The sequence below is a fragment of the Podarcis gaigeae genome (assembly GCF_964106915.1).
Source record: "Podarcis gaigeae genome assembly, chromosome: 3".
Taxonomy (NCBI): domain Eukaryota; kingdom Metazoa; phylum Chordata; class Lepidosauria; order Squamata; family Lacertidae; genus Podarcis; species Podarcis gaigeae.
The window spans coordinates 933,084-958,041 of record NC_139680.1 but is presented as its reverse complement, the minus strand read 5'-3'; the positions used below and the strand labels follow the sequence as shown (position 1 = coordinate 958,041).

The 24,958-nt window shown below is 40.4% G+C and overlaps 2 protein-coding genes across 8 annotated transcripts in view; both read left to right on the top strand.

Annotated features, from left to right (window-relative positions):
- Nucleotides 1–5,651, top strand: part of KPNA3 (karyopherin subunit alpha 3) — a 41,601-nt gene extending 35,950 nt beyond the window's left edge. Inside the window, exons 16-17 of the mRNA XM_083730459.1 lie at nucleotides 2,187–2,281; nucleotides 3,001–5,651. Of these exons, the coding sequence (XP_083586585.1) occupies nucleotides 2,187–2,281; nucleotides 3,001–3,099 (194 nt within the window). The 3' untranslated portion in view covers nucleotides 3,100–5,651. The remainder of the gene's footprint in view (nucleotides 1–2,186; nucleotides 2,282–3,000) is intronic.
- Nucleotides 5,652–7,875: 2,224 nt separating this feature from the next.
- The window catches only part of RCBTB1 (RCC1 and BTB domain containing protein 1), a 39,103-nt gene continuing 22,020 nt past the window's right edge, over nucleotides 7,876–24,958 (top strand). For 2 of the 7 annotated variants that reach the window (XM_083730443.1, XM_083730440.1), the window contains exons 1-7: nucleotides 7,876–8,038; nucleotides 11,112–11,314; nucleotides 12,876–13,026; nucleotides 16,005–16,171; nucleotides 16,729–16,887; nucleotides 17,836–17,943; nucleotides 18,585–18,727. In XM_083730443.1, coding sequence (XP_083586569.1) covers nucleotides 11,162–11,314; nucleotides 12,876–13,026; nucleotides 16,005–16,171; nucleotides 16,729–16,887; nucleotides 17,836–17,943; nucleotides 18,585–18,727 — 881 coding nt within the window. In that variant the 5' untranslated portion in view covers nucleotides 7,876–8,038; nucleotides 11,112–11,161. Of the gene's footprint in view, nucleotides 8,414–11,111; nucleotides 11,315–12,875; nucleotides 13,027–16,004; nucleotides 16,172–16,728; nucleotides 16,888–17,835; nucleotides 17,944–18,584; nucleotides 18,728–24,958 lie in introns of all 7 variants that reach the window. The other 5 variants (XM_083730441.1, XM_083730442.1, XM_083730444.1 and 2 more) reach the window with 5 other exon arrangements.

Sequence of the window (24,958 nt, the reverse complement as noted above, 5' to 3'; positions counted from 1 at the left end):
CGAATGTCCATCAATCTCTATATACTATTTAGCCTGGAGATCTCACGTCCGAGGCTCTTAAGTCTCTCTCAGTTCCTCTCTGCCGGTCTTTTTGATAGTCCTTAATGTTAAACCCCAAAGCTCGAAGAGGCTCCGGCCCAACAGGATCCATGTTTCTTCCAGCCAGATCTCCATATTTAAAAACAAAGCCTATGGGGTACTCCGTCTCTTGTTTCATACTCCTTTCAAGTCCAAATGCCCCCAAAGTTCCAACTTTCACCTTAAGCAAATTTGTAATCCTCAGGTCTTCAGATCTCCACATAAGGTGATCTCTCCATTTTTCAGTCTCCAGTTCAGGCCAGGCTTTCCACATCAGATTTTTATTTTCCTTTTTTGTCATCATGTCAGGCCTCAAATTGTAGCTCTTCTTTAGCGTCTGCAAAATTACAATTCCTCCTTCTTTTTCTTCAGGAACAACATATGTCCCCTGCTCCATATTGTCAAAACTTTCAGTTTCCTCTATTTGTTCAATTGAATGGGCTTCCTGTTTCAAATCTTTATCAGATTCAACAATGTTATCAAATCTTTATCAAATGTATCAAATCTTTATCAGATTCAACATCTGATAAATATCAAATGTATCAAATCTTTATCAGATTCAACAATGTTATTTACTGTCAAGACTAGAGCTGTAGCATTTATAGCCAAAACATTGAATTGGCCTTGTAACTTTCCCAAGAGAACAAATGCTCTGTCCAACTCAGCTTGGATTTTCCCTCCTCCAGCCATTCCTGTAATGTCACTAAACCCCTCTAGGGGGATTTTAGTTCCTTAATAATCCTTTCAGCTCAAGTCCAAAAGTCAAGTTATTTTGTATCAGACCTTCCTTATTTTCAACAGATTATAACAAATATAACCAGCAGAAGCAACAGAAACAAAGTTCTCTTTTTCCGTCTTGACAGTTAACTTGACAGCTGTCAAGCTCTTCAGTATTTCATCAACAGGCTTTCTCACGGGACGCTCCCGGGTCCGGGGGGTGGGGTGAAACTTCAGCTCCCAAAATTCATCTTTTATCCTCCAGTAAATCTTCTTATAATGACAGAACCGTGAAGTTAAAATCTTTTACTAAAAAAAAGAAAAATTTCTCTCGACCTTAGCTAACAGGTCCTTTGCTTTAAATTGTTTACTAAGGGGGGGGGTGGACTTCCTTTTTAAGCCTTCCCTTAAATTTTTCTTTAAAGTTCCAATTTACTCACGGGTTGATGTTTTAAGGTCCGATCTTTCCAAGGAAAAAGTCAGCGCTCTCCGATCATGGCTTGTGGCATCACTCCGTAGAAAAAGGAAGCACTCTCAGCACTGCGCCGCACCCTGTCCCCGTTCCGAAGCCTCTAAAGAGGCTCCTTTACGGATTTGGGGGGGCACAAATGGTGCCCGTGTACAGAAGCCATTGTTGAGCACCCCAAAAAGGCTTTGGCACATGTTAATGCAGGGACAAAATTAGGATGTGCACATCCACTATCACCCAGGCAAAGATCTTGTACTTGCAGACATTCCTGCACAATTGCACTTAGACATAATGAAAAGGGTACACTTCTCACACATAGGAATTGAAAGCTCTCTCTGAAGCGCAAGGGAATGTGCATATTGGCCTGGCATGAATGCCTAGCTGTCCAGCTCAAGGGAAGTCATAGTACCACCCTACAATTCCACCTGGAGTCCTGTGTCCAGTTCAGGGCACCACTGTTTAAGAACAACGTGGACAAGCTGGAATGTGCACAGAGGAGTTAGACCAAGATGGCCAAGGGTCTGGAAACCAAGCCTTATGAGGATCGGACTCAGTTGGGGGAGTTGGGCATATTTAGCTCAGAGAAGAGAAGGCTAAGAGGTGACTTCCTGCAGCCAATGGGAAGCTGCGCATGCCTCCTCCGCACCAGAAGGAGCGTCAGAAATAGCGTTTGCGCGCGCGCACACACACACACACACTCCGGCCCACCATGGCATCTGCGGGACCGTGAACCGGCCCAAGCCACAAAAAACTTTGCTGACCCCTGAACTAGATGACCCTCATGGTCTCTTCCAACTCTACATTCCTGTGATTCCATGCCACCAGCTGTCTTCATTCCAGTGGCAGACAGACTTAATTGGGTTACAGCTTGCAATTTCTTAATTTATTAAACTTGTCATTTTTCTTGCTTCTCTTTGACCAGGCTTGGAGAAAATTGAAGCACTGCAACAACATGAGAATGAAGACATTTATAAGCTAGCATTTGAAATAATAGATCAGTATTTCTCTGGTGATGAAGTAAGTACCTCTGACTTCTAAAATGTAACAGCAGTAAGTGGCTGCTTTGAGTACTCTGCAGAAATATTGGTGTGGGCCAATGTAAAATGCTCTGAAAAACCACTTTTTCCCTGTACACCGGAGGCACAGTTTCCATTCAGTGTTCTATTCCAGCCAGTGTTACATCTGTGCAGTACTTCATATTACCAGCAAAACAGAAACGTGCTGGCTTGTTAAAACAGGATGCAGCAGCTTCTGCTGAGGTTCCTAAGATATGCATTACTTGCAAACAAAAATGATACTCTAGCTTTCTCAAAGCCTCAAGTTGGTTTCAAGTTGGTTTCAGGACATCACTTGATGTATTTATTTGAGGAATTAGTAGCTATCTTCATGCAGTATTAATAACAGTTAAGTTACTATTTGAGGTGAGCTGCAGGGTCTAGGTAGTGTGTTAGGTCCATCACCAAGTCATTGTCAGGAGCAAGCCAGCCCAGTGTAATTATTGGCATTCAAATAGAGTTCCGAGGGATTGCCACCAGCTCAATGCCCCAGGAGATTGCTCATAAGAGCAGCAGATTTCAAAATGTCTCAACTTTTGTAACATGTCCAAACCTTCTGTATGCATGGTGTGCTCTTGTACTGCTCTTGTACTGTTGGGCGGAATATGTTGTCTGTGAGTGGGGGCTATTTATAAGGTGAACAATGAAATCCCATGGTATGCACTTTCTTTGCTTTTGTAGATTGATGAAGATCCCAGCCTCATTCCTGAGGCAACACAAGGAGGTACTTACAATTTTGATCCAACGGCCAATCTTCAAACAAAAGAATTTAATTTTTAAGTTCCATACAATGCAGCTTTTCTATTCCACACCTGTAAAATGTACCACCTGATGGTTGTCATTGAAAAAAGGACTCCAAGCATATGCCTCTTTGTCTGATGCTTCTAAAGCAAGTTGTATCTCCGTCACTTCGCCGTTGCCAAAAGTAACTCTCACACGGACCATAAATGCATATGCATGATCTCATAAACTGTTCAGAGTTGTTGTTTTTTAACAACCCGTGCTACCTTTTCTCTCTTGTTTTTGCCTTTTTTTTTGCCCCTGGTGCCACAAGCTGACAACTGCAGTCTGCAGTTTTAAGAATATCCTTTGTGGTGGTGGCGGCTCATTGGCTTTCCACAGAAGAGTAGCTTTCTTTCTAAAATAGTGCACTGTGGATCAAGACTCTTTAGTATGATGCTTACATTTTGGAAGACTTCCAAGAGGCCCTGTTTATTTTTTAAGCCTCTACTGTTGTCCTCTACAAACATATTTTCATATATTTAATGTGGAAGAATAAACAAAGAAAACGCAAGTCAAATTATTTTCATTGGTGAAACTGAAATTTTAAAAGAACTTGGTAATTGATTAGTGTAAAAACAGACTACATATATCAGTAATTGTGTTCATTACTGCCTTAGAAGATTGGGTTTGAAGAATGAAGTTTGCATTTGGACTAGTAAAACATGACCAGTATACCTAATTTTTGAGAACAGCAAGCTGTACTTGACCACTCTTCAGCCTGTGTGTTCCTGCTGTTTTGGAAATAACGAAAATGCTGTGCATGGTATTTTACCTGAGCTACAATCTGTTACGGACTTGAACTTCGTTTTAAGTTGAAAGCAAGAATTCCATATTAAAGAAACAAAGCTACCCCAAATGAGCATTGGTTAGCAAGAATCTTGCTTTCATCTTTTAGTAGTCAATGCATTATTTTTGTTTTAAATTTATAACTGAATAATGTTGATTTATATTGGTTTAAACTGTGGAGCTTTCATGTTTACTGTAATTTAGTCTTAAACTATTTTTTTACTTACCAGTGCTTATGATGATGTGGTTGGCAACAAACTAGCAACTATTTTAGGAGCATCATAAAAGCTTCATTCTTGGAGTATTGGAAAAATAATAGAAAAATTAGTCTCTAAACCTATTCATATAGTTAAGATATGTATTAGTTGTGTGAGGCTTTGTGGAAGCTGCTACTATTCAGAAGAAGCATAACATGCAGCTGACCATGAATAAATTTGCATAAGCTGGTAACATGGGAGATCATTAATATTGGGGTAATGTCCAGCCTGGCTTTTCAGAGGATCTGGGATTGCTGTGGGTAAAGATGAAATTTAAACTTTGTAACCTGTCACACAAACTGGTATTGTTGCTGTTGTTCACTGGATGTACTTTCCCCAATGCCTTGATGTGAAGGGATACTGAAAACGTAAAACTAATGTAGTTATTGGATGTGGGTTGTATTTACTGTGACGAAGATAAGGACAGATGCCATCACAAGCTTTGTTGATCAGCTGTTTTTCCACTGATTAGCAAAACATTGCAGGTGTTCATTCATTAAATCTATCTGCCAAGGTGGAGCCACTTTAAAGAGTGAGTTGTATTGTATCTTAAAATGATACAAGTATGTGTTTTAAACTGCAAGATTTTTACTTGCTAGATACTGTGTTTTAATACAGTGGTTTGGCCTCTATTTATAGGTTTTATAAATTTTAAAATCAATTTCTCTTTAAGGTGGCTCAGACTTTTCAACTCTTGTGCACATAAAATTGAGTTGAAGTTCATTGTGCCTTTTTTCTTTACCCAGACATTAAGTTTATTTGGTAACTGTGTCCTATATTAACACATTTTACTGGAATTGTGTTGTGCTTGCTAAAAACTAGACATTTCAAAATCAGAATTAGATTTGGTCATAGGTTTTGGAATTTCAAAGCAGGTATGCAGTTGATGATGTGAAAAAATGCCCCTCATTTTATAGTATGCCTGTGTCCGCTGTCTTAGATGCTACACACAAAATGAGATAAATGATTTTTCACTACTGTGAAGACTGAGATGAACATAGGAAAACTTGTTTAAAGCAGTAACTTAGATTTTTCTCATTATTCTGTCACCTTATCGGCCCTTGTTTGGGATCCAACCATTTTAAAGTTAAAGGAAACAAACGCTTGAATCCAAAGATCCTGCTGTGCAAGAGGGGGAGATTTTTGCAGTTGTGCTGAGAGTTTCCTCCCATCTACTGATATAAGTGATATCAGAATGTCAAGAGGCCTCCAGAACAGGAGGCACAGAAGGCTGCAGATGGAGGAAATGGTATCCCTTCTCTCTTACCCCACTTGCAGAGTTTCTTCCAGTCATACCATGTATTAGGATCTTTGTATGCAAGCCAAAAGTATACTGCTGCACTTTTAAGTTTTCAGAAGTGGTTTAAAATTGCATTGTGTTATTTTTTTAACTCTCAGTTAATAGATTAAATTGTTACTTCAAAAGAGGCATCTAAATGTGTTCCTAATTTTGTATATGGGCTTAGGTTTTATAACCAATAAAAAGCTGCTATCAAATACTACAAACCTGTAAGACCTTATTTTGAAAACAGTGATGTGCTTTAAGTGGATTTGTAGGCTTACTTTTCTCTGACCATTTTCAAATGACAATATGTCCTCTAGTAACCTGAACTGACTTCTTAAAGCATTACCAAAAATAAAACAGTATTTACAATGGTCAACATAATATATAATAATTCTTTATTTTGAATATGCATCTAATTAAGAAGCTTTGTATTTAGCACATTGATATTCATGTACAAAAAGGTGTCATAACTTTTGTCTGATATCTTTGTTCTGTTAAAGAGTCTTCTGTTTGAAGGAAAAATACGGTGTCGCATAGCAATTTGTGGTCATTGTCAAATTAATCAAGCCTCAATTTGATTGTAAAATGACAATGGCGGTAATGCTTTTTTAAAAAAGATATAGTACAGTTCTGAGTGTTGTCCTATTCTGTATGTGATAGGAAACTAATCTCAGGGAATATACTTGCAGTGTTCCACATATGCAGTAATCCAACACTAGTGTAACAGCATGACATATACACCTGGAACAGGGGTAAAAGACTATCAGAAGCCACTGGGGGTGGAAATAAGGGGATATATATGTAGCCACCGTATCTGACTAGACTGAAACTGCTTCTCAACCAATCTGGTAAATTTCACAGTTCTGGTGGCTGAAATGGAGCCCAGATAAGCTGTTGAAGTCAGATACGGGGTAGAGGTTTCCTGCACAGCAAGCCCCCCAACATTACGTTTGCAACAATTATTAAGCTAATAACATTACTTGTATTTTGTAATGACATTTTTGAAATGTAAGCCCCCCTGAATCCCAGCGTAGATTAAATAAGATACATTAAATAAAATACTGATAAAATGATCCCAATGCTCAGTGATAGACCATCTCCAGTTAGGAGTCAGGTAAGAAAGTGACAGAGAGATGCTGATACTCTGGAGTGCTATTGCTAGTCAGATGATGCTTCCTCACTATTTTTGTATATTCATTAAAAGGTTTACATCCCACTTTTCACATAAGTATCAAAGCAGTGTGCAATAATAAACAGGATGTTTAATGTGGAATTGTCTTGCTTTGTTCATTCACTTTTTATAGCGCATTGTCAAATTGTCCTGTGTTTTTGCTAGGCTTCTTCTGTCTTTCTTGGGGTGCTTCCAGACAAAGCTTTAAATGTACCATCATCTTGCCTCCTTCACACAATTGTACGGCAGTGCAACGAACATAGTAAGCAAATTGTGATCTCTTGTGTGTGTTCTTATCTTTTTATCTTGCCACAGAAAATCCATTAAGGAAAAAAGAACGGAATAGCTGCACAATCTCTTGGCAGCTGTGAATAGGAAAATGTGCAAGTGAGGCACAGCAGGAGAAGTTATCCCTAGGGATGGTGGATAACCACTCCTTTCTATTGACTCTCATTTATTTCTGGTTTCACAGCCATCTCATGCTTTGCATGTCCTTTCCCTTGAACTATCATCACTTAGCCCTAATTGTTTCCTGGAATGAGGGTTACTCAGTGTACACACTATTTAACTAGTGGGTTTCAATGAAAACAGCAGTGGTTACTTCCAAATACAGATGTGTAGAATGAACACTGCAGTCGTTAAGCCCTGTGTTACAGACACTGTTTCGTAATCTGCATTTCCCTTCTGTTACAGTAGAATTGTGTTTCCTCTCTGGGTTGTGAAACTGATCTAATCAGGTGGTTCCACTAGATCCACATGACAGATTCTCAGGTGAAATGAATAGGGCTTGTAGCTCAACTTGCAACCATGTTTACTTAGAAGTATATTTACCTGCAACACTTTAGGCCTCTGACGCAGAAACCTAAAAACAAACAAACCCTGTAAACAAGTATTTGGCAATTGTGAAGGCAGAAGCACCTGCTTTAAAACATCAGCAGGGTATATAGAATCAGAATGGTAGAGTTGGAAGGGGTCTCAAGATGCGGCTCGCAGAAAGAGGGGGGCCAAGGGTGCCCACGCAAGCAGCCTTTCTGCCCTGGTGTGAGCTGCCAAAACACAATGAACCGCGTGTGGCCAGTTGGTAATTGTGCTTGTTGCTTCCCTCAAGAGAGCAGTGCTTGGAGCTCCGCTCCTCCGAGGGAAGGCAGGGCCGGGAGCGCGTCCCTCCCGCTTTCCCCGCTTACTAGCTCTACGGCGATCCTCGGGGCGTCGGGAGGCCGCCTCTCCCGCGCCTTTGATTGGCTGTGGCCCCACGGAGCAGGCGCGGACAGGGAGCGGACGGAGCTCTCTCGCGGAGCGGCGCCTGGCCGCGCGGGTCCTTGCGCCGGCCCGTCTCCTCCGCCGCCTGCCCGGCGTCCTCGGGGCGGGAGCGAAGGCGCGCCTCTCCGGAGATCCCCAGGCCGGGCCTCGCCGTCGCCTCGCCGGACGAGGCTGCAGGTAGGGACGCGGACGAGGCTTCCGAGCTGCAGGCGTCGCTTTCTGAGGGGGGCGCGGGCCAGACGCGGCTCTTGGTGGCGCCCCGGCCTCCCCCGGGCCTGGCCAGCCCCTTCCGCAGTCAAGGCCGAAGGAGCGCCCTTCTCTGCAGAGCGGAGCCCGTCCCGTCAGGTGCTGCCGCATAAAAGACTGGAAGTCAGAAGGGGCGCTTTGGGTTTCAGCCAAGTTAACAGGCAGGAGCGTTTGGGGGCTGGTGATAGAAGTTACAGATGCGTACAAATGATAAACGCAGTGCTGGCCTAACTTGACAGTTTCACTATTCAAGCTCTTGCAGGATACGTCCATATGTTCAAGTGACATGGCAACCATTTCTCTCCCGTATGTCCATTTGTGAACCCCTTTTCTCTCCTAAAGCAATCATTTAAACTTGTTAAAAGAACCAAAATATATTTTATTTATCCTTAAGCTATGTCTGAAAGAAATTAGAAATGTCACATTTTTAGATGGGCAGCTAAGACAGGAATGTACTCAAATAAATAAAGATATTATTATTATTATTATTATTATTATTATTATTATTATTATCTGTTTTGCAGTGTGTAATTAGCACTCTATATCTTCCTTAATGGTTCAAACGATGTAACATATTCTGATTTAAAATGGAACCCCAAACCAGTAGTGTCTGATGGGGACTGGGGCTGTGGTTGTGTTTAGCTTGGGGAGGAGAAGATTAAGGGGGACATGATGATAATGCTTTTTAAATATCTGAAAATCTGCTCTAGAAGGCAAATCCAGAGCCAGTAGGTGGCAACTGCAGGCTAGCAGAGCAGACAGCAGTGGGAGACAGTGGGCTCTGCTTCCCTAGAGGTTTGCCTGTGTAGTGGCATCCTGCCCTGAGCAAAAGGGCTGTCAGACTATGGGACTTGGACTACCATACTTTCCAACACCATGGTTTGCATTCAGCAATGTCCTGTTCAGGGTAACCCCATGGAAATGAATGAACCTAAGTGGGTCATGTCCATGGTTCTACTCTGAGGAGGAATAGTGTTGAGCCCCATCCTTTGAGTCTAGTGAGATGCTTCAATCACTTCATGTTTTGTGCAAACAAATGCTTTGATTTCCTGGGGAAATGTCATGCTCTGAGTTTTTTTATGTCAAAACTTTTTTATGCCGGGAGTGGGGGGGGGGCAGAGGAAAAGTGGTCAGAACCACAAGTGTGACATTTTCCTTTATACAGTAGGGTACTCAGATACCCCACACACTTGGACATCCCTCAGTGTAGGGCGGGCATGTCCAAAGCCTGTTTCCGGGGCCTAATCTGGCCCACCTGTTGATTTAATCTGGCCCCCGTGACAGTATATGTCCTGGGGTAAAATCCTTAAAAAAAACTTTGGGGTAAAATTGTAAAAAAATTCAACAACTGTAATCCTAAATATATAAAAAAATAAAAAACACTTCTTCAGATACACTGAAACAGAAGTGACCAGACCCTTATATATAGTGGGAGGGTGGGGTGGGGTTTTTCTCAGGCGGGTAGTAGGAGATGGGTGATAGATTCAATGGTTATGGTAAATCACCCATCTCTTTGTGTGCATGCACACAAAAGCTTATACCAAGAACAAACTTAGTTGGTCTCTAAGGTGCTACTAGACAATTTTTTATTTTTTAAAATATATTTCGACTGTGTCAGACCAACACAGCTACCTACCTGAATTTTCAACCCTAAAAGCAGCTCAACAACTTTGGGGTCAACTTCAATCCTAAAAATAAAAAGCTCAACAATTTTGTTTGGCCCTCTTGCGTGTTCACTTCATCAAATCTGGCCCTCTTTGAAAAATGTTTGGACACCCCTGGTGTAGGGGAACAAAAAGCATGAGCAGAATTCAAAGCCTGGCAAAAACACGGGCCCTACTTATTACCCTCTTTGAGCAAAGGATGTGGCTGTGAAAGGGGTGTGGTCTGGAGAGAATCCTAAGGGCCAAATAGAGAGGTCTGGAGTGCTGCATTTGGTCTCTGCGCTTGACATTCCTCATCCCTGAAATAAACCGAGGCCCATTTGGGGCCAGTGGATAGAGCCTGGGTTTGGGAGGCTGAGGATGCCTCTTTGCCACATGCAGGTGGTCTTTTCCAGTTAGCCTCCTTTTTTGTTACATCATCACTTGCCTTGGTCCACATGTTTCTAGCCTAGTGTCTGGAGCAACACAGATGTGTTGGCTACATGTTTCCTGAATTTTAGTGTCTTTCATATGTTGCAATTCCCAGCAGCCCTTGCAGGGAATCACAGAGTGTACAGAACATTCTTCATGTGACATTATCTCAAAGGTTTGTGCTGCACACTGGTTTTATCAGCTCAGCTCCTTCTGTATCAACAAGGTAAGATTTAAAAAAAAAATACTGAGATATGGAAACAACTTTTGTCACTCCTGGTATTACAGAGAGTTAAAGCTTTAGGTTTGAAACATGCTTGACAGTCTACCTTTTGTTTCATGTAAACATGGCTGTCTCTGTTTAACTTTCAATACCACTAAACTTGCAGGATTTCTTGTTTTGACCTGGTTTGTATGCTAGCATTGTTGGGTCATTTCAGAGATGTCATCTGAGCAATGGCAACAAAGCTCGCTTTTGATGTTTGTGCTGCTGCTTTGCAACAGTGGAATGCCATTTCTCAAGCCTTTTCATGTTCTGTTCAGCACCAGATTTAGCAAGTCTCTATAGCAATGTTGTGAAGGCTGCCCGCACAGGCTTAGCTGATGTTTTTGTTCAAAATGAAATGGCAGCTGCAACTCTGGCAACTCCCTTTAGATATGGGAAGGCGAAGAGTATGGACGGTCTGCATGGGATAGTAACTCCCTCTCTGCTTTGGGAATGGGCTGGTGGGTTAAGTGCATCAGGAGATGTGCGACTGCTACCTCTGATTATTTGCAGGGCTGCCTAGGAATACATCCCTGCAGCTGTACTACACACATGTGTAAATCTGTGTAACCCAGAGTTAGACATCTCTGTGTCTGCACCACAATATAGAAATAGGTTTTCCATATCTGAAAATCCAGTCTTTCTATCCTTTCTTCTCTTCCAGGTGACTCCATGATTTTGTTTTAATTGGAGGCAAAATGCCAGCATAATTATATGTCTGGTATAAAGAACTGTGAAGTCATGATGGATGTTGGAAAGTGGCCAATATTTACTTTGCTTTCGCCACAAGAAATATCAACCATCCGAAAAGCATGTGTGTTTGGAACATCTGCCAATGAAGCGATATACATCACCCACAGTGATGAGGTAAATATTGGGTTGTCTAGGCTTAAATGGCTTAACTTAAAAAAAAGTTTGTATATCTGGTGCATAAGCCAAAAACAACGCAAGTGATTTGCAAATGTTCATTCTTAGAACCTTACATTTGTCCCTATTGAAACTGACTTTGTTAGTTTTGTCCCAGTTCTCCAAAGGTTGGTAAAGATTCATGGCTTCCTATATCAATGTTATAAACATGTAAGAATAAGAAAAATAAAACATTTCTATGTACAAACGCTGTATATGTGGAGTAATTTCAAAGAAAGAAAATTGAACATACAGGTGATAGTTAAGTAAATTATACAGTGGCTTTCATGGGTATAATTCCAACCAAAATGTGTTTTGACCTTGGATGTTTAAAATCAGAGTGTTCCTTCCATATTATAAAAGAAATCCAATTTCATAAAATAATCATAGCTCCAGCATTTCTTATCCATAGCATACTGTGTTGAGTTACAGGTAGGTAGCCGTGTTGGTCTGCCATAGTCAAAACAAACAAACAAAAAAATTCCTTCCAGTAGCACCTTAAAGACCAACTAAGTTAGTTCTTGGTATGAGCTTTCGTGTGCATGCACACTTCTTCAGATACACTGAAACAGAAGTTTCCAGACCCTTCTATATAGTGAGAAGGTGGGGAGGGGTATTACTCAGAAGGGTGGTGGGAATGGGTGATTGACAGATAGCTGTGATGAGCCTGTTGATGACTCTTAATGACTGCAATAGGTCTTACAGGAAAAAGCAAGGGGTGAGAAGGTGAAAAATGGCTTTGTCATGTATAATGAGATAAGAATCCAAGGTCTTTGTTCAGACCAGGTGTCTCCATGGTTTTAAGTTTGGTGATAAGTTGCAATTCAGCAGCTTCTCTTTCCAGTCTATTTCTGAAATTCCTTTGTAGTAAAACAGCTACTTTGAGATCTTGTATAGAATGTCCTGGGAGATTGAAGTGTTCTCCTCCTGGTTTCTCTGTCTTGTGATTCCTGATGTCCGATTTATGTCCCTTTATTCTTTGGCGTAAGGTCTGGCCTGTTTGTCCAATATAGAGAGCTGAAGGACACTGTTGGCATTTGATGGCATACACAATGTTAGACGATGAGCAATTAAGTAGTCCCGAGTTGGTATGTGTGATGTTGTTAGGGCCAGTAATGGTGTTGTCCGGGTGTATGTGGCAGCAAAGTTGGCATCTGGGTTTATTGCAGGCTCTGGTGCCAGTGTCCGTGTTAGGTCTGGTTGTAGTATTATTGTGGGTTAGGAGTTGTTTAAGAACCCACGAAAGCTCATACCAAGAACTAACTTAGTTGGTCTTTAAGGTGCTACTGGAAGGAATTTTTGTTTGTTTGTTTTATACTGTGTTGAGTTTGCCAGATTTTGGCCATTTAGAGTTCATTGCAAAACCATGCTATCGTTATAAAGACACTATAGCTGAAATGGATATAGTAAGAATCCTATTAAATCTTATAAATTGTATATTTACCCTGATTCACTTTCATCTTGATGACTGTTGCTATAAATAAAAGCATTAAAATATAGTGTTATTGGTCTCTCTTTCCAGGTATTTGTATTTGGATTAAACTGTAGTAATTGTTTGGGAACTGGAGATAACCAGAGTACCATTGTACCAAAGAAACTTGAAACTTTATGCGGAAAGAGGATTCGCAGCCTCAGTTATGGAAGTGGACCACATGTAATACTTAGTACAGAAGGTAGTTTTGCTCTTGAGCAATACTAATTGCATGCTCCCTAAATTTAAGCAAAGGCCGTTAGAAATGGATTCCAAGAAAATGTGGTTGTGGCCTTGTGCTGTTGGCAAGTCCATTCCAACAACAGGTTGTTCCAGCTTAACCTCCCTGTGTGGCTGCATCTTCCCCTCAACTCCTACACACATATATTGATACTCTTTCCAATCTAGTCTCCCATGTCAAAGAATGGATATCTTCTCTTCTCATCTGATTTTAAGTAAACCCATTCATGGAATAGCTGTAATTGGATGAATGAGTGAAAGTGTATATTGTTCCTTCTCTTTGGCCATGAAAGTTGATTACTTTAGAATCATAGAATCATAGAGTTGGAAGAGACCACAAGAGCCATCGAGTCCAACCCCCTGCCAAGCAGGAAACACCATCAGAGCACTCCTGACATATGGTTGTCAAGCCTCTGCTTAGAGACCTCCAAAGAAGGAGACTCCACCACACTCCTTGGCAGCAAATTCCACTGTCGAACAGCTCTTACTGTCAGGAAGTTCTTCCTAAAGTTTAGGTGGAATCTTCTTTCCTGTAGTTTGGATCCATTGCTCCGTGTCCGCTTCTCTGGAGCAGCAGAAAACAACCTTTCTCCCTCCTCTATGTGACATCCTTTTATATATTTGAACATGGCTATCATATCACCCCTTAACCTCCTCTTCTCCAGGCTAAACATGCCCAGCTCCCTTAGCCGTTCCTCATAAGGCATCGTTTCCAGGCCTTTGACCATTTTGGTTGCCCTCCTCTGGACACGTTCCAGTTTGTCAGTGTCCTTCTTGAACTGTGGTGCCCAGAACTGGACACAGTACTCCAGGTGAGGTCTGACCAGAGCAGAATACAGTGGCACTATTACTTCCCTTGATCTAGATGCTATACTCCTATTGATGCAGCCCAGAATTGCATTGGCTTTTTTAGCTGCTGCGTCACACTGTTGGCTCATGTCAAGTTTGTGGTCAACCAAGACTCCTAGATCCTTTTCACATGTACTGCTCTCAAGCCAGGTGTCACCCATCTTGTATTTGTGCCTCTCATTTTTTTTGCCCAAGTGCAATACTTTACATTTCTCCCTGTTAAAATTCATCTTGTTTGTTTTGACCCAGTTCTCTAATCTGTCAAGGTCGTTTTGAAGTGTGATCCTGTCCTCTGGGGTGTTCCCAAATAACCCTTGTTTCCGTTCCCTGATTCATATTAATTTCGAAATAATCCTTTAGGGCTTTTTGGGCTTTATTTACAATTTGGGTACTTCTCAACAAATCATCATTCATTCTCCATCTGAAGGAACCCTGTAAGGACATTTTCAGTTCCACAAAAACTGCATTGTGGTCTGAGCAGGTTTTAGGGCAAATTCCCACTTTCTGGACAATGAAGTTGTCTGCAAGGCCAGTGAGGAATCTGTTTGACCTTATGCTCTTGGCTGAGTTTGACATCCAACAAATATCCGGGTAACTGAAGTCCCCCATTACTACTATCTCCCTTCCTTTTGCATGCTTGGCCATCTGTTCCAGGAAGGCATCATCTATGTCCTCCGTTTGGCTTGGGGATCTATAGTAAACTCCCACAATGAGGTCCCTGTTATTCTTCTCTCCCTTAATTTTGACCCAAATGCTCTCACTTTGGCTTTGAGGTTCTAAATCTTGGATCTCTTCACAGGTATACACATCCCTGACATATAACGCCACTCCTCCTCCTTTCTTGTCTGGTCTGTTTCTCTGAAATAGATTGTATCCCTCCATTATTACATTACAATCGTGGGACTTATCCCACCAGGTTTCAGTGATGCCTATTATGTCATATTTAGTTTGCTGTACCAAGAGCTCAAGCTCATCTTGTTTATTTCCCATGCTTTGCGCATTAGTGTACAGACATTGAAGTCCATTAATCATTCCCCCGTGTCTCTTATTTAAGGATTTTTTCCTCCCACCACTAGGTCTGCGTGCTGCTTGCTCCATTTGGTCTATGACATTTGGATGATCATCTTCATCAATTGATGAAGATGAATTGATCATCTTCATCAATTGATGAAGATGAATTGATCATCTTCATCAATTGATCCCTTCAGGAGCACTCTCTCCCTCCCCCACATTAGTCAGTTTAAAGCCCTCCTGATGAGGTTTCTGAGATTTTTGTTGGGCAAGACACTAAATTACTTTACTATGTTGCTTCCAATGTGATGTGGACATGGTTTTAAAACTATTTGCCCAGCTTAAATATTTGTGGTAAGGTTGGGCTGCAGAATTTTATTAGGCACTTCCCTCTCGCCAAGGGTGCGAACTGGTGGCTCTCATGACGTTGTTGGATTGCAACCCCCATGGATCTTTTCCTGCCTTCACGCAATGTAGTCTCCATCGTCAACCCTAAGAATGAGAGTAGTCTTTTGACATCTTCCTTTGATGCATGTGTGCAGCTTGTGCTAAAGTGGAGCCTGTGGCTGCAATTGTCAGTGTTTTCCTTTGTGCAGCAGCATTCACCAGACCAGGGAGGAGTAAAGTTATGTAGATGCTGCAGCGCTTCCTAGGAAAAATAAAATCTAAAGAAGGCTTAAGTGTCTCACTCCATGTGTGTGCACACCCCATTCCCTCAAACCTTTCAGAACGATTGGGTTCTAATTCAGGTACTTATCTTAAGACTTAGGGCTATTTTCCACACTGTACAAGCAGAATTCTGCTTGTAAAATAGGACATCCACTTCTTATGCTCTCCCCTACATGCCTCCAAATTCTGCTTTGGAGCAGATTTTGAGGCCACATGGTGGTCTGGAGGGGGCAGAAGAGGAAGTTGCATTGTGGGCGTGGAAGTCTGTTGCATGAGTGGAGCTGTGGCTCTGGATGCAGTCTCTTATATTTTTTCTGACCCACTTTTGTTTGGTGTTGTTTGGAATTGGGAATCATCTTCTAGGGTTAGATAAATAAATTATGGACATTTGTGCTTTTGTGCCTTTCATAGATGGTGAAGTTTATGCCTGGGGACATAATGGATACAGTCAACTTGGAAATGGGACCACCAATCAAGGTGTTACACCCATTCAAATCTGTACCAATTTGCTAATTAAGAAAGTAATTGAAGTAGCTTGTGGCTCCCATCATTCTATAGCACTATCATCTGATGGAGATGTAAGTCTTTTATATATGTATATTATTACTTGCTAAACTTTTGCTTTTGAGAACCCACTGTTATGCAAATGTGTTCCTGTATTTATTTATTTAAAAGCATTGATATCCCACTTAATATTTCAAAAATCTCTAAACTGTCTTAAATTTTGGGAAGCCCTCAGAGAAATGTGAATCTGATGTTGCTATCAATCATTGTATTATGTTTTCCTAGTGAAATATTTTGGACTGAAATCTTACCTTAACAGATAAGATTAAGATGTAACATGATGTTACATGATGTAAAGTTACATGATGTAACTTCGCATCACGATGCATGTTTGCAGAAGGAACGGACTACCTGTGGACACAGGGCAGTGTCTGCTGTTTGGCAAGGCTTTTGATGTGTCACCTGCATATCTGCAGCAGTGGAGTTAAAATTGGAAGAGTTCTAGGGTAATTTTTTTTAAAAAGGTAAAAGGAGACAATCAACTCAAAGCTGTTCAGGCATTATTTTTGTTCTGAAGGAAGTTTGGAGTGTGTGCCCATGATGTCTTTTCATCTTCTTTCCTTGTGGCAAGGTGTATGCCTGGGGCTATAACAACTGTGGGCAAGTTGGGTCAGGCTCCACGGCAAACCAGCCCACTCCCCGCAAGGTTTCCAACTGTCTGCAGACGAAGGTGGTGGTCGGCGTTGCCTGTGGCCAAACCTCTTCCATAGCTGTAGTGGACAATGGTGAGGTAAGCATTCCAAGGTCATTGCACACATGGCTCTGCTTCTGCGTAAGAAAATGCTAAAGTGCAGAACAAAGGGCTAATAGAAGATGCCCCATAAACTTTTGTGAAGCTGATGAGCTGCAGTGGCTTTAAACTAGACACCTGCTGGCTGTTCATTGCCATTAGGACTTGTTCTGGCACCTGTATGTTCACTTCATCATCTAAAATTCATTTCTGAAGGTGATACTGGATCACCTGAGGAAGCAAATCTTGTGGTTAAAGGGAAAAGTAGGATTTGTGACTCATTTGATAATGATGCAGTTAGTAAACAATTATTCAAGGCTTAAGTCAGAGGAAGTTTATCCTCAGGAAACGGGGAAACTTGAGCTATAAATAGTGTTGACATTGCTGCTTCCTTGCTCTTAAACGCTGGAAAGTTGAACTTTTTTACTTACGCTATGAATCCAGTACATCCAGAACTGTCCTGTAACATTTAGGGGAAGGGCAGAGTAACCAAGTAACTCTACAGGCAGATTAAACTAAAAGTCATAAAACCCTTCATTTTATAATTTAGGAGTCAATATGCAGTGTTCATATGCACAAAAGAAAAATGAGTCGGCAACAGATAGCTGAAGTGTATGTAGATTAGGATTAGGTGCATTTTCAGCCTGCCTTTCTCAGCATCTTTCCCTGAACTAGAGCTATTTTAAATTCATTTTTATTGTTACATTTATATCCCACCTTCAAGGAGTTCCGTGTTTCTCCCTCCTCGCCATTTTACCCTCACACCAACCCTAAGAGGTAGGCTAGAGGGAGAGACTGGCCCAGGGTTTCCCACTGAGCTTCGCGACTGAGTGGGGCTTTGAACCCTGGTCTACCAGATCATAGTCTAACGCTCTCACCAGCACACTGCACTGGCCACCTCTTTCCCTGGAGTGCATCCAGATTAACTGTTCTTCCTCCTTCATGAAGGTATATGGCTGGGGTTACAATGGCAATGGTCAACTAGGTCTGGGAAACAATGGCAACCAGCTAACCCCATGCCGAGTGGCTGCGCTACAAGGTCTCTGTGTAATGCAGGTGAGTACAAAATAGTGCAAGTTGTGTTGCTTAATTGTCCCCTGGTTTATTGTGAGCTTCTGTTTAGTGCTTATAACCAAAGCCTAGCCTGCAAACAGTTGGTGTTGAAGAGGCCTGGTAACTATGAGCCTGTAGATGGCTGCCATCTTCACTGCAGCTGGGGCAGCCTTCAGTTGGCAGTTTTTGCCAAGGGCAGGAAAAGGGAATAACCAAGACGCAGCTGCCTCTTCCAGACCTGAGATTGTGTTTAGGAAGTGTCAACATTTTACTGGTGATCTTTTGGAGACAAGATGACTTGGGTTATTTCTCAGTTGTTCTGCAAGTATTTTACCAAACCATCAATAATCAGTGAAACCTTTTCATACCTGGGCCAGGGAACTACAGTTCTCGTGATGTTTGTTGGGCTCTCTCCACCCCCACCCTCAGTCAGTAGTCAGAAATAACAGGAGTTGCAGTCCAACAGTATCTGGAGAACCGTAGGACACCCCCCTCCGCATTTCATAACCTGTGTACAGACTCCCTTGGCATTTAAAACTAACCCAGGTTGTGCAACTGATACTTAAGTGTCCAGCAGTGATTTCTCATTCTTCTTGGCCATCTTAGAGTGATGCTAGCATTGATTTCCATTTTCTTTCTTGCAGGTTGCCTGTGGCTATGCACACACAATGGTGTTAACAGATGAGGGCTTGCTCTACGCCTGGGGAGCAAACACTTATGGGCAGCTGGGAACTGGCAGTAAAAGCAACCAGCTAAGCCCAGTGCAGATCATGATGGAAAAGGAGAGGTAAATGTTGCTGCAACTAATCCTTGGAACTGGGAGGCAGGGATGTTTGAGGTGTCTGTTCATGGCACCCTGAAAAAGAGGTGACTGAATGCCTTTGTCTGTCTGTCTTTGGTGTAAAGGGCAACTTCTCATCGCAGGCTTTGTGGGCAGGGCTTCATCTGTCTTTCTTTCTTCTCTGATCCCTTCTCAGTTTCCACCCTCCCTCCAGACCATGAAGTCTGTGACCCAAGATTTGTTATTTTAAGGCGTCTGAGTTAACGGCAAGTCCTGCCAGTACTTTCCACTCTGCAAAAAATGTGTGTCTTGTCTTGTCTTGTCTCAAACGGAGCTTTGGAATACACTTCACTTTTAGATAAAGTTAGGCAACTAAAATGAATGAGAACCACCTTAAGTTCAGGATAATCTGTTTTTGTTTTATACTCTAGTGATGTAGGGAGGAAAATACTGGTATCACTTGCTATACCTGCCTAGGGACTGGATTCTTTCGACTGGGGTGCTTGATCCAATAGCCCTCAGCTGGTGTGATTCTGTGATGCACCATGATAAGCTTCTTTCAAGTCTCCATCCAGAATTTCATGCTCCTCTCCTGCTTCAAGTGCCCCTAGTAAACTGTATGCCGTTTCATAGTCAAGGGACACAAAAGTTTAATTGTGTCATGTTTTGGAAGAAAGAAAAAAAGATTTTATTAATTTTCCAAAAAGTTTTTTAAACAAACAAACAAACAAACAAACATAAATCTCGGGTGTATTTAAACCAATCTTAGTAACATTGTTAAGTGACTTCCTCATATCCCTCTGCTTGAATTTCAGTGTATATCATTTTAGCAGTTTTCCAAAACCAATATTCTTATAGGATTAACTTAATCACTTAACATCTTACTTTCTTTCAAATTTGGCATTAAACATATTAATTCATCACATTACATATTTAAGTCCTAAGCCTATCTGATATTTGCAAGCTTTTCCAATTAAGTTAACTTAACATATTTAACTAAATAGTCTTTAAATTTCGTCACCCATTCCTCGTAGTCCTCCTTCTTCTGGTCACGGACTCTTCCAGTCAGGTCGGCTAGCTCCGAAAAATCCATCATCTTCATCTGCCAATCTTCTACTGTTTGTACTTCTTGTGTTTTATAGTTCTTCACTAACAAAATTCTTGCTGCAATTCTTGTGGCATACAAAAATAATTTAACATCTTTTTGGGGCAATTCCAAACCTGTTATTCCAAAAAGAAAGGCCTCTGGTTTCTTAATAAATGTATATTTCAACATTATTTTCAATTTGTTATAAATCATCTCCCAGAAGCCTTTCACCTTGGGGCAGGTCCACCACATATGATAGAAGGTACCCTCTTTTTCTTTACATTTACAACATAGATTATCACTGTTGTGGTATATCTTTGCTAATTTTACAGGAGTCAAATACCATCTATACATCATTTTCATTATATTTTCCTTTAACACTGTACATGCAGTGACTTTGACCCCTTTCCACAATCTTTCCCAGTCTTCAAACATTATATTATGTCCCACATCTCTTGCCCAGTCTATCATCACTGACCTAACTTGTTCATCCTTTGTATGCCATTCCAAGAATAAGTTATACATTTTAGACAAATTTTTAACTTTAGAGTCCAACAACTCCGTTTCCAACTTAGATTTTTCTGCAGCAAAACCATTTTTCTTATCTAATTTGTACAATTCATTAATCTGGTGATAATGTAACCAATTTAACTTATCTTTAATCAAATGGTTTTAATTTATAACCTTCTTTGTCCTCTAATAACAAGTTTGAATATCTCAACCACTTGATATCCATTTTTAACTTTTTCTGGGCCTTCACCTCCATTGGCGAAAGCCATCTGGGTGTCTTCCTTTCTAAGAGATCTTTATATTTTATCCATACATTGTACAGAGATTTCCTAATTACATGGTTTTTAAAAGCATTATGGGCTTTACTTTATCATACCATAAATATGCATGCCATCCAAACACATTGTCAAATCCCTCCAAATCTAAAACATCGGTATCTTCTAATTGTATCTATTCCTTAATCCAGCAAAGTGCAGCTGCTTCAAAATAGATTTTCAAATCTGGCAGGGAAAATCCCCCTCTTTCTTTAGAATCTGTTAGTAATTTATATTTAATTCTGGGTTTTTCCCCCTGCCAGATGAATCTAGATAAAGCTTTCTGCCATTCTTTAAAATATTTCACATTATCTATAATTGTGAGGGCTTGAAACAGAAATAACGTCTTTGGCAATACATTCATCTTAACCACTGAAATCCGGCCCATTAGTGACAATTTTAAATTTGACCATATCTCTAGATCTCTCTTAATTTCATTCCATAGTTTCTCATAGCTATCTTTGTATAAATTCAGATTTTTCCTGGACAAATTCACTCCCAGATACTTAACTTTTTTCACAAAATCTAGGCCAGTCTTTTCTTGTAATAACTTTCTTTCATCATTATCCAGATTTTTCTCTAATATTTTGGTTTTGCTCTTATTTAACTTAAATCCTGCTACCTGTCCGAATTCCTGTATCAGCTCCAGTGCTTTTCTGCACTGGTGTCTGGATCATCAGCAAAGGCTTTAAATTTATATTGTTTGGATCCTACTGTAATACCTTTAATTTGATCATCTTTTCTTAATAATTTTTATTAGTTTTCCAACACAAATTAAAAACAAAACAACACACACATAAACAAACAAAAACATATAAACATGTATAATTTCAAAAGCTCTTTTTCATAAACCTTGCTTCTCGGACTTCCCCTTACCTCCCCTTTTCTGCATCCCTGTTTTAAAATTTCTTCAGCAACTCTTCACACCAATTAATTACTTATTTTCTTTTTAAGCTTCTTCTCATACTTAGTCAATTACAGCTGTAATTCTATATCTTCCTTTCCCTTGACATTTTTAGCACTCATCAATTTTACAACAATTTTTAAGATATACTTTAAATTTCTTCCAATCTTCTTCCACCGTCTCTTTTTCTTGGTCACGGATTCTGCCAGTCATCTCCGCCAGTCCCATGTAATCAATCACCTTTGTCTGCCATTCTTCCAGTGTGGGTAGTTCTTGTGTCTTCCAATACTTTGCTAAAAGGATCCTTGCTGCTGTGGTGGCATACATAAAAAACGTCCTATCCTTCTTTGACACCGATTGGCCGACCATGCCCAGGAGAAATGCCTCTGGTTTCTTATGAAAAGTACATTTAAGTACCTTCTTAATTTCATTATAGATCATTTCCCAGAAGGCTTTAATCTTCGGGCAGGTCCACCAAAGGTGATAAAAGGTTCCTTCAGTCTCATTACATTTCCAACATTTATTATTGGGCAAATGATAGATTTTTGCGAGCTTGGTTGGGGTCATGTACCACCTGTAAATCATTTTCATAATATTTTCTCTTAAGGCATTACATGCAGTAAATTTTATACCGGTGGTCCATAACTGTTCCCAATCTGCAAACATAATGTCATGACCAATGTCTTGTGCCCACAATTTGATCATCTTTTCTTATCATACTTAGAAATGAACAACAGAGGGGAAAGTGGGCACCCTTGCCTGGTTCCCTTCTCGATTCTAATTTCCTCCGAGACCACATTATTTACAATAATTTTAGCTTTTTGTTCATGATAGATCGCATTAATACCATTTAAAAAATCTTGACCAACCCCCATACTTTCTAAATTGTGAAAATAAAACTCCAAGATACATTGTCAAAGGTTTCCCAGCATCAGTAAACATTAACATTGTTTTACAGTTCTTTCTTGCTTCCAGCTTTTCCAAAATATCTACAACATTCCTGATTATCTTTCATGTGTCTTCCAGGCAGGAAACCTGCCTGATCTTTATGATTATGTTCAGACAGAACCTTCTTTAGCCTGTTAGCCAGTATATTTGCAAAAAAATTATAATCCACATTAAGTAGGGAGATTGGTCTGTAATTCTTGACATTGGCTCTATCTTGATCTTGTTTAGGAATCAGAGTAATATAAGCTTCCTTCCAGGTTTCAGATGCTTTGCCCCCTCCTAGAATCAAATTGCATACTTCTACCAAAGGTTGGATAAGCCAATCTTTCTTTCTTTTTTAATACAATTTTTATTAAATGATTTTATGTTACAAAAAACAATACAGCCATACCACCACTAAATAAAATTAAGAAATAAAATTACATACATTGATATTTAGTTTGTTATTTGTTATTTACCGTCTTATTTCCTCCCAAACATTGCATACAGCAACACACATATGTGCAGACACCCAACCCACACCCGCACACAAAATGATAATAATGAAAGTAAATATTTCCCCCCCCTTTATCTTCCAAAATATTTTCTTCAACTTTGACTTCCTGTCAAGTCCCTTTGCATATATTTTATCTTACATTTGAATGTACACAAAGCAATAAACCTTTCTATATAATTTTTCTAATACATTCTGAAAACATAATAAATCCTTAATTGTTGTCCACCTCCTTTTAGTTCCTTTATCACTCGAATGCTAGCACGGAGTCAAAACTATTATTGTATTTTTGAACATATCTTCTATAACCATCCCATTTTTCCGCAAATTTTTGCTTAGAGTTTCCTCTGAGTTTACTAGTCAGTTGACCTGTCTCCACCAATTCCTGTAATTTGATTTGCCAATCTGTTATTTTTGGAGCCTCGGGATCTTTCCATCCCTTGGCCACAAGTATACGAACCGCTGCAGTTGCATACAAGAATATCTCTTTTAGATTTTTTGGGATCTCTTTATCTAAAATACTTAATAGAAATGCCTCTGGTTTTTTTAGTAAAAGTTATCCCCATCATCTTTTTTAATTCATCGTATATTTCCCCCCTCCAAAATCTTAATCTTTTCACACGTCCACCACATGTGGATCATGTCACCATTATTTGCTCCACATCTCCAACAAGCATTCGCCAAATTTTTATACATTCTTGATAATGTGGAAAGAGTGAGGTACCACCTATGAGCCATTTTCATCAGGTTCTCTCTAATATTATGTTGTTGTTTAGTCGTTTAGTCGTGTCCGACTCTTCGTGATAGCTGGCTGTAAATTTCAAATTTACCTTCCATAAATTTTCCCAATCTTTTAGCATAATTTGACGGCCCACTTCTTAGGCCCACTTTATCATTGAAGCCTTAACCTCCTCATCCATTACTTCGTAGTCTAAAATAAGTCTATACATTTCTGTGATTATTTTAGTTTTACTACTGAGTAATTCTCTTTCAGATCTTGAAGGCTCCTTTTCAAAACCTATCTGCTTATCCTGTCTGAACATTTCATTCACCTGGGAGTAATCTAGCCACCTAGAAAAGTGATCTTTTATTTTCTCATAACTTATCAATATTAGTTGACCCTCCTCCTCCCTTAATATTGTGTTATACATTATCCAGTTCTCTTTGATGTTGTTGTTGTTTTTAACAGCAATTGCTTCCAATGGAGAGTTCCATCTTGGGGTTTTCTGTTCCAAATATCTTTTGTATTTTCCCCACACCTTATATATAGCATTTCTTATTATATGATTTGAAAAACTCTGGTGTGCCTTTATTTTCCCATCCAAAACGGGTGTCATGACCTTCTAGATCTAAAATATACCAATTTTTTAAATAAACACCAATCTTTCAACCAGAGAAGACATGAGACTTCGTAATATAGCTTCAAATCCGGTAACCCGAAGCCACCTCTTTTTACAGTATCTATTAATATTTTATGCTTTACTGTTGGTCTTTTGTTGTTGTTGTTGTTTAGTCGTTTAGTCGTGTCCGACACTTCGTGACCCCATGGACCAGAGAACGCCAGGCACCTCTGTCCTCCACTGCCTCCCGCAGTTTGGTCAAACTCATGCTGGTAACCTCGAAAACACTATCCAACCATCTCGTCCTCTGTTGCCCCCTTCTCCTTGTGCCCTCCATCTTTCCCAACATCAGGGTCTTTTCCAGGGAGTCTTCTCTTCTCATGAGGTGGCCAAAGTACTGGAGCCTCAGCTTCATGATCTGTCCTTCCAGTGAGCATTCAGGGCTGATTTACTTCAGAATGGAGAGGTTTGATCTTCTTGCAGTCCATGGGACTCTCAAGAGTCTCCTCCAGCACCATAATTCAAAAGCATCAATTCTTCGGCGATCAGCCTTCTTTATGGTCCAGCTCTCACTTCCATACATCACTACTGGGAAAACCATAGCTTTAACTATACGAACCTTTGTTGGCAAGGTGATGTCT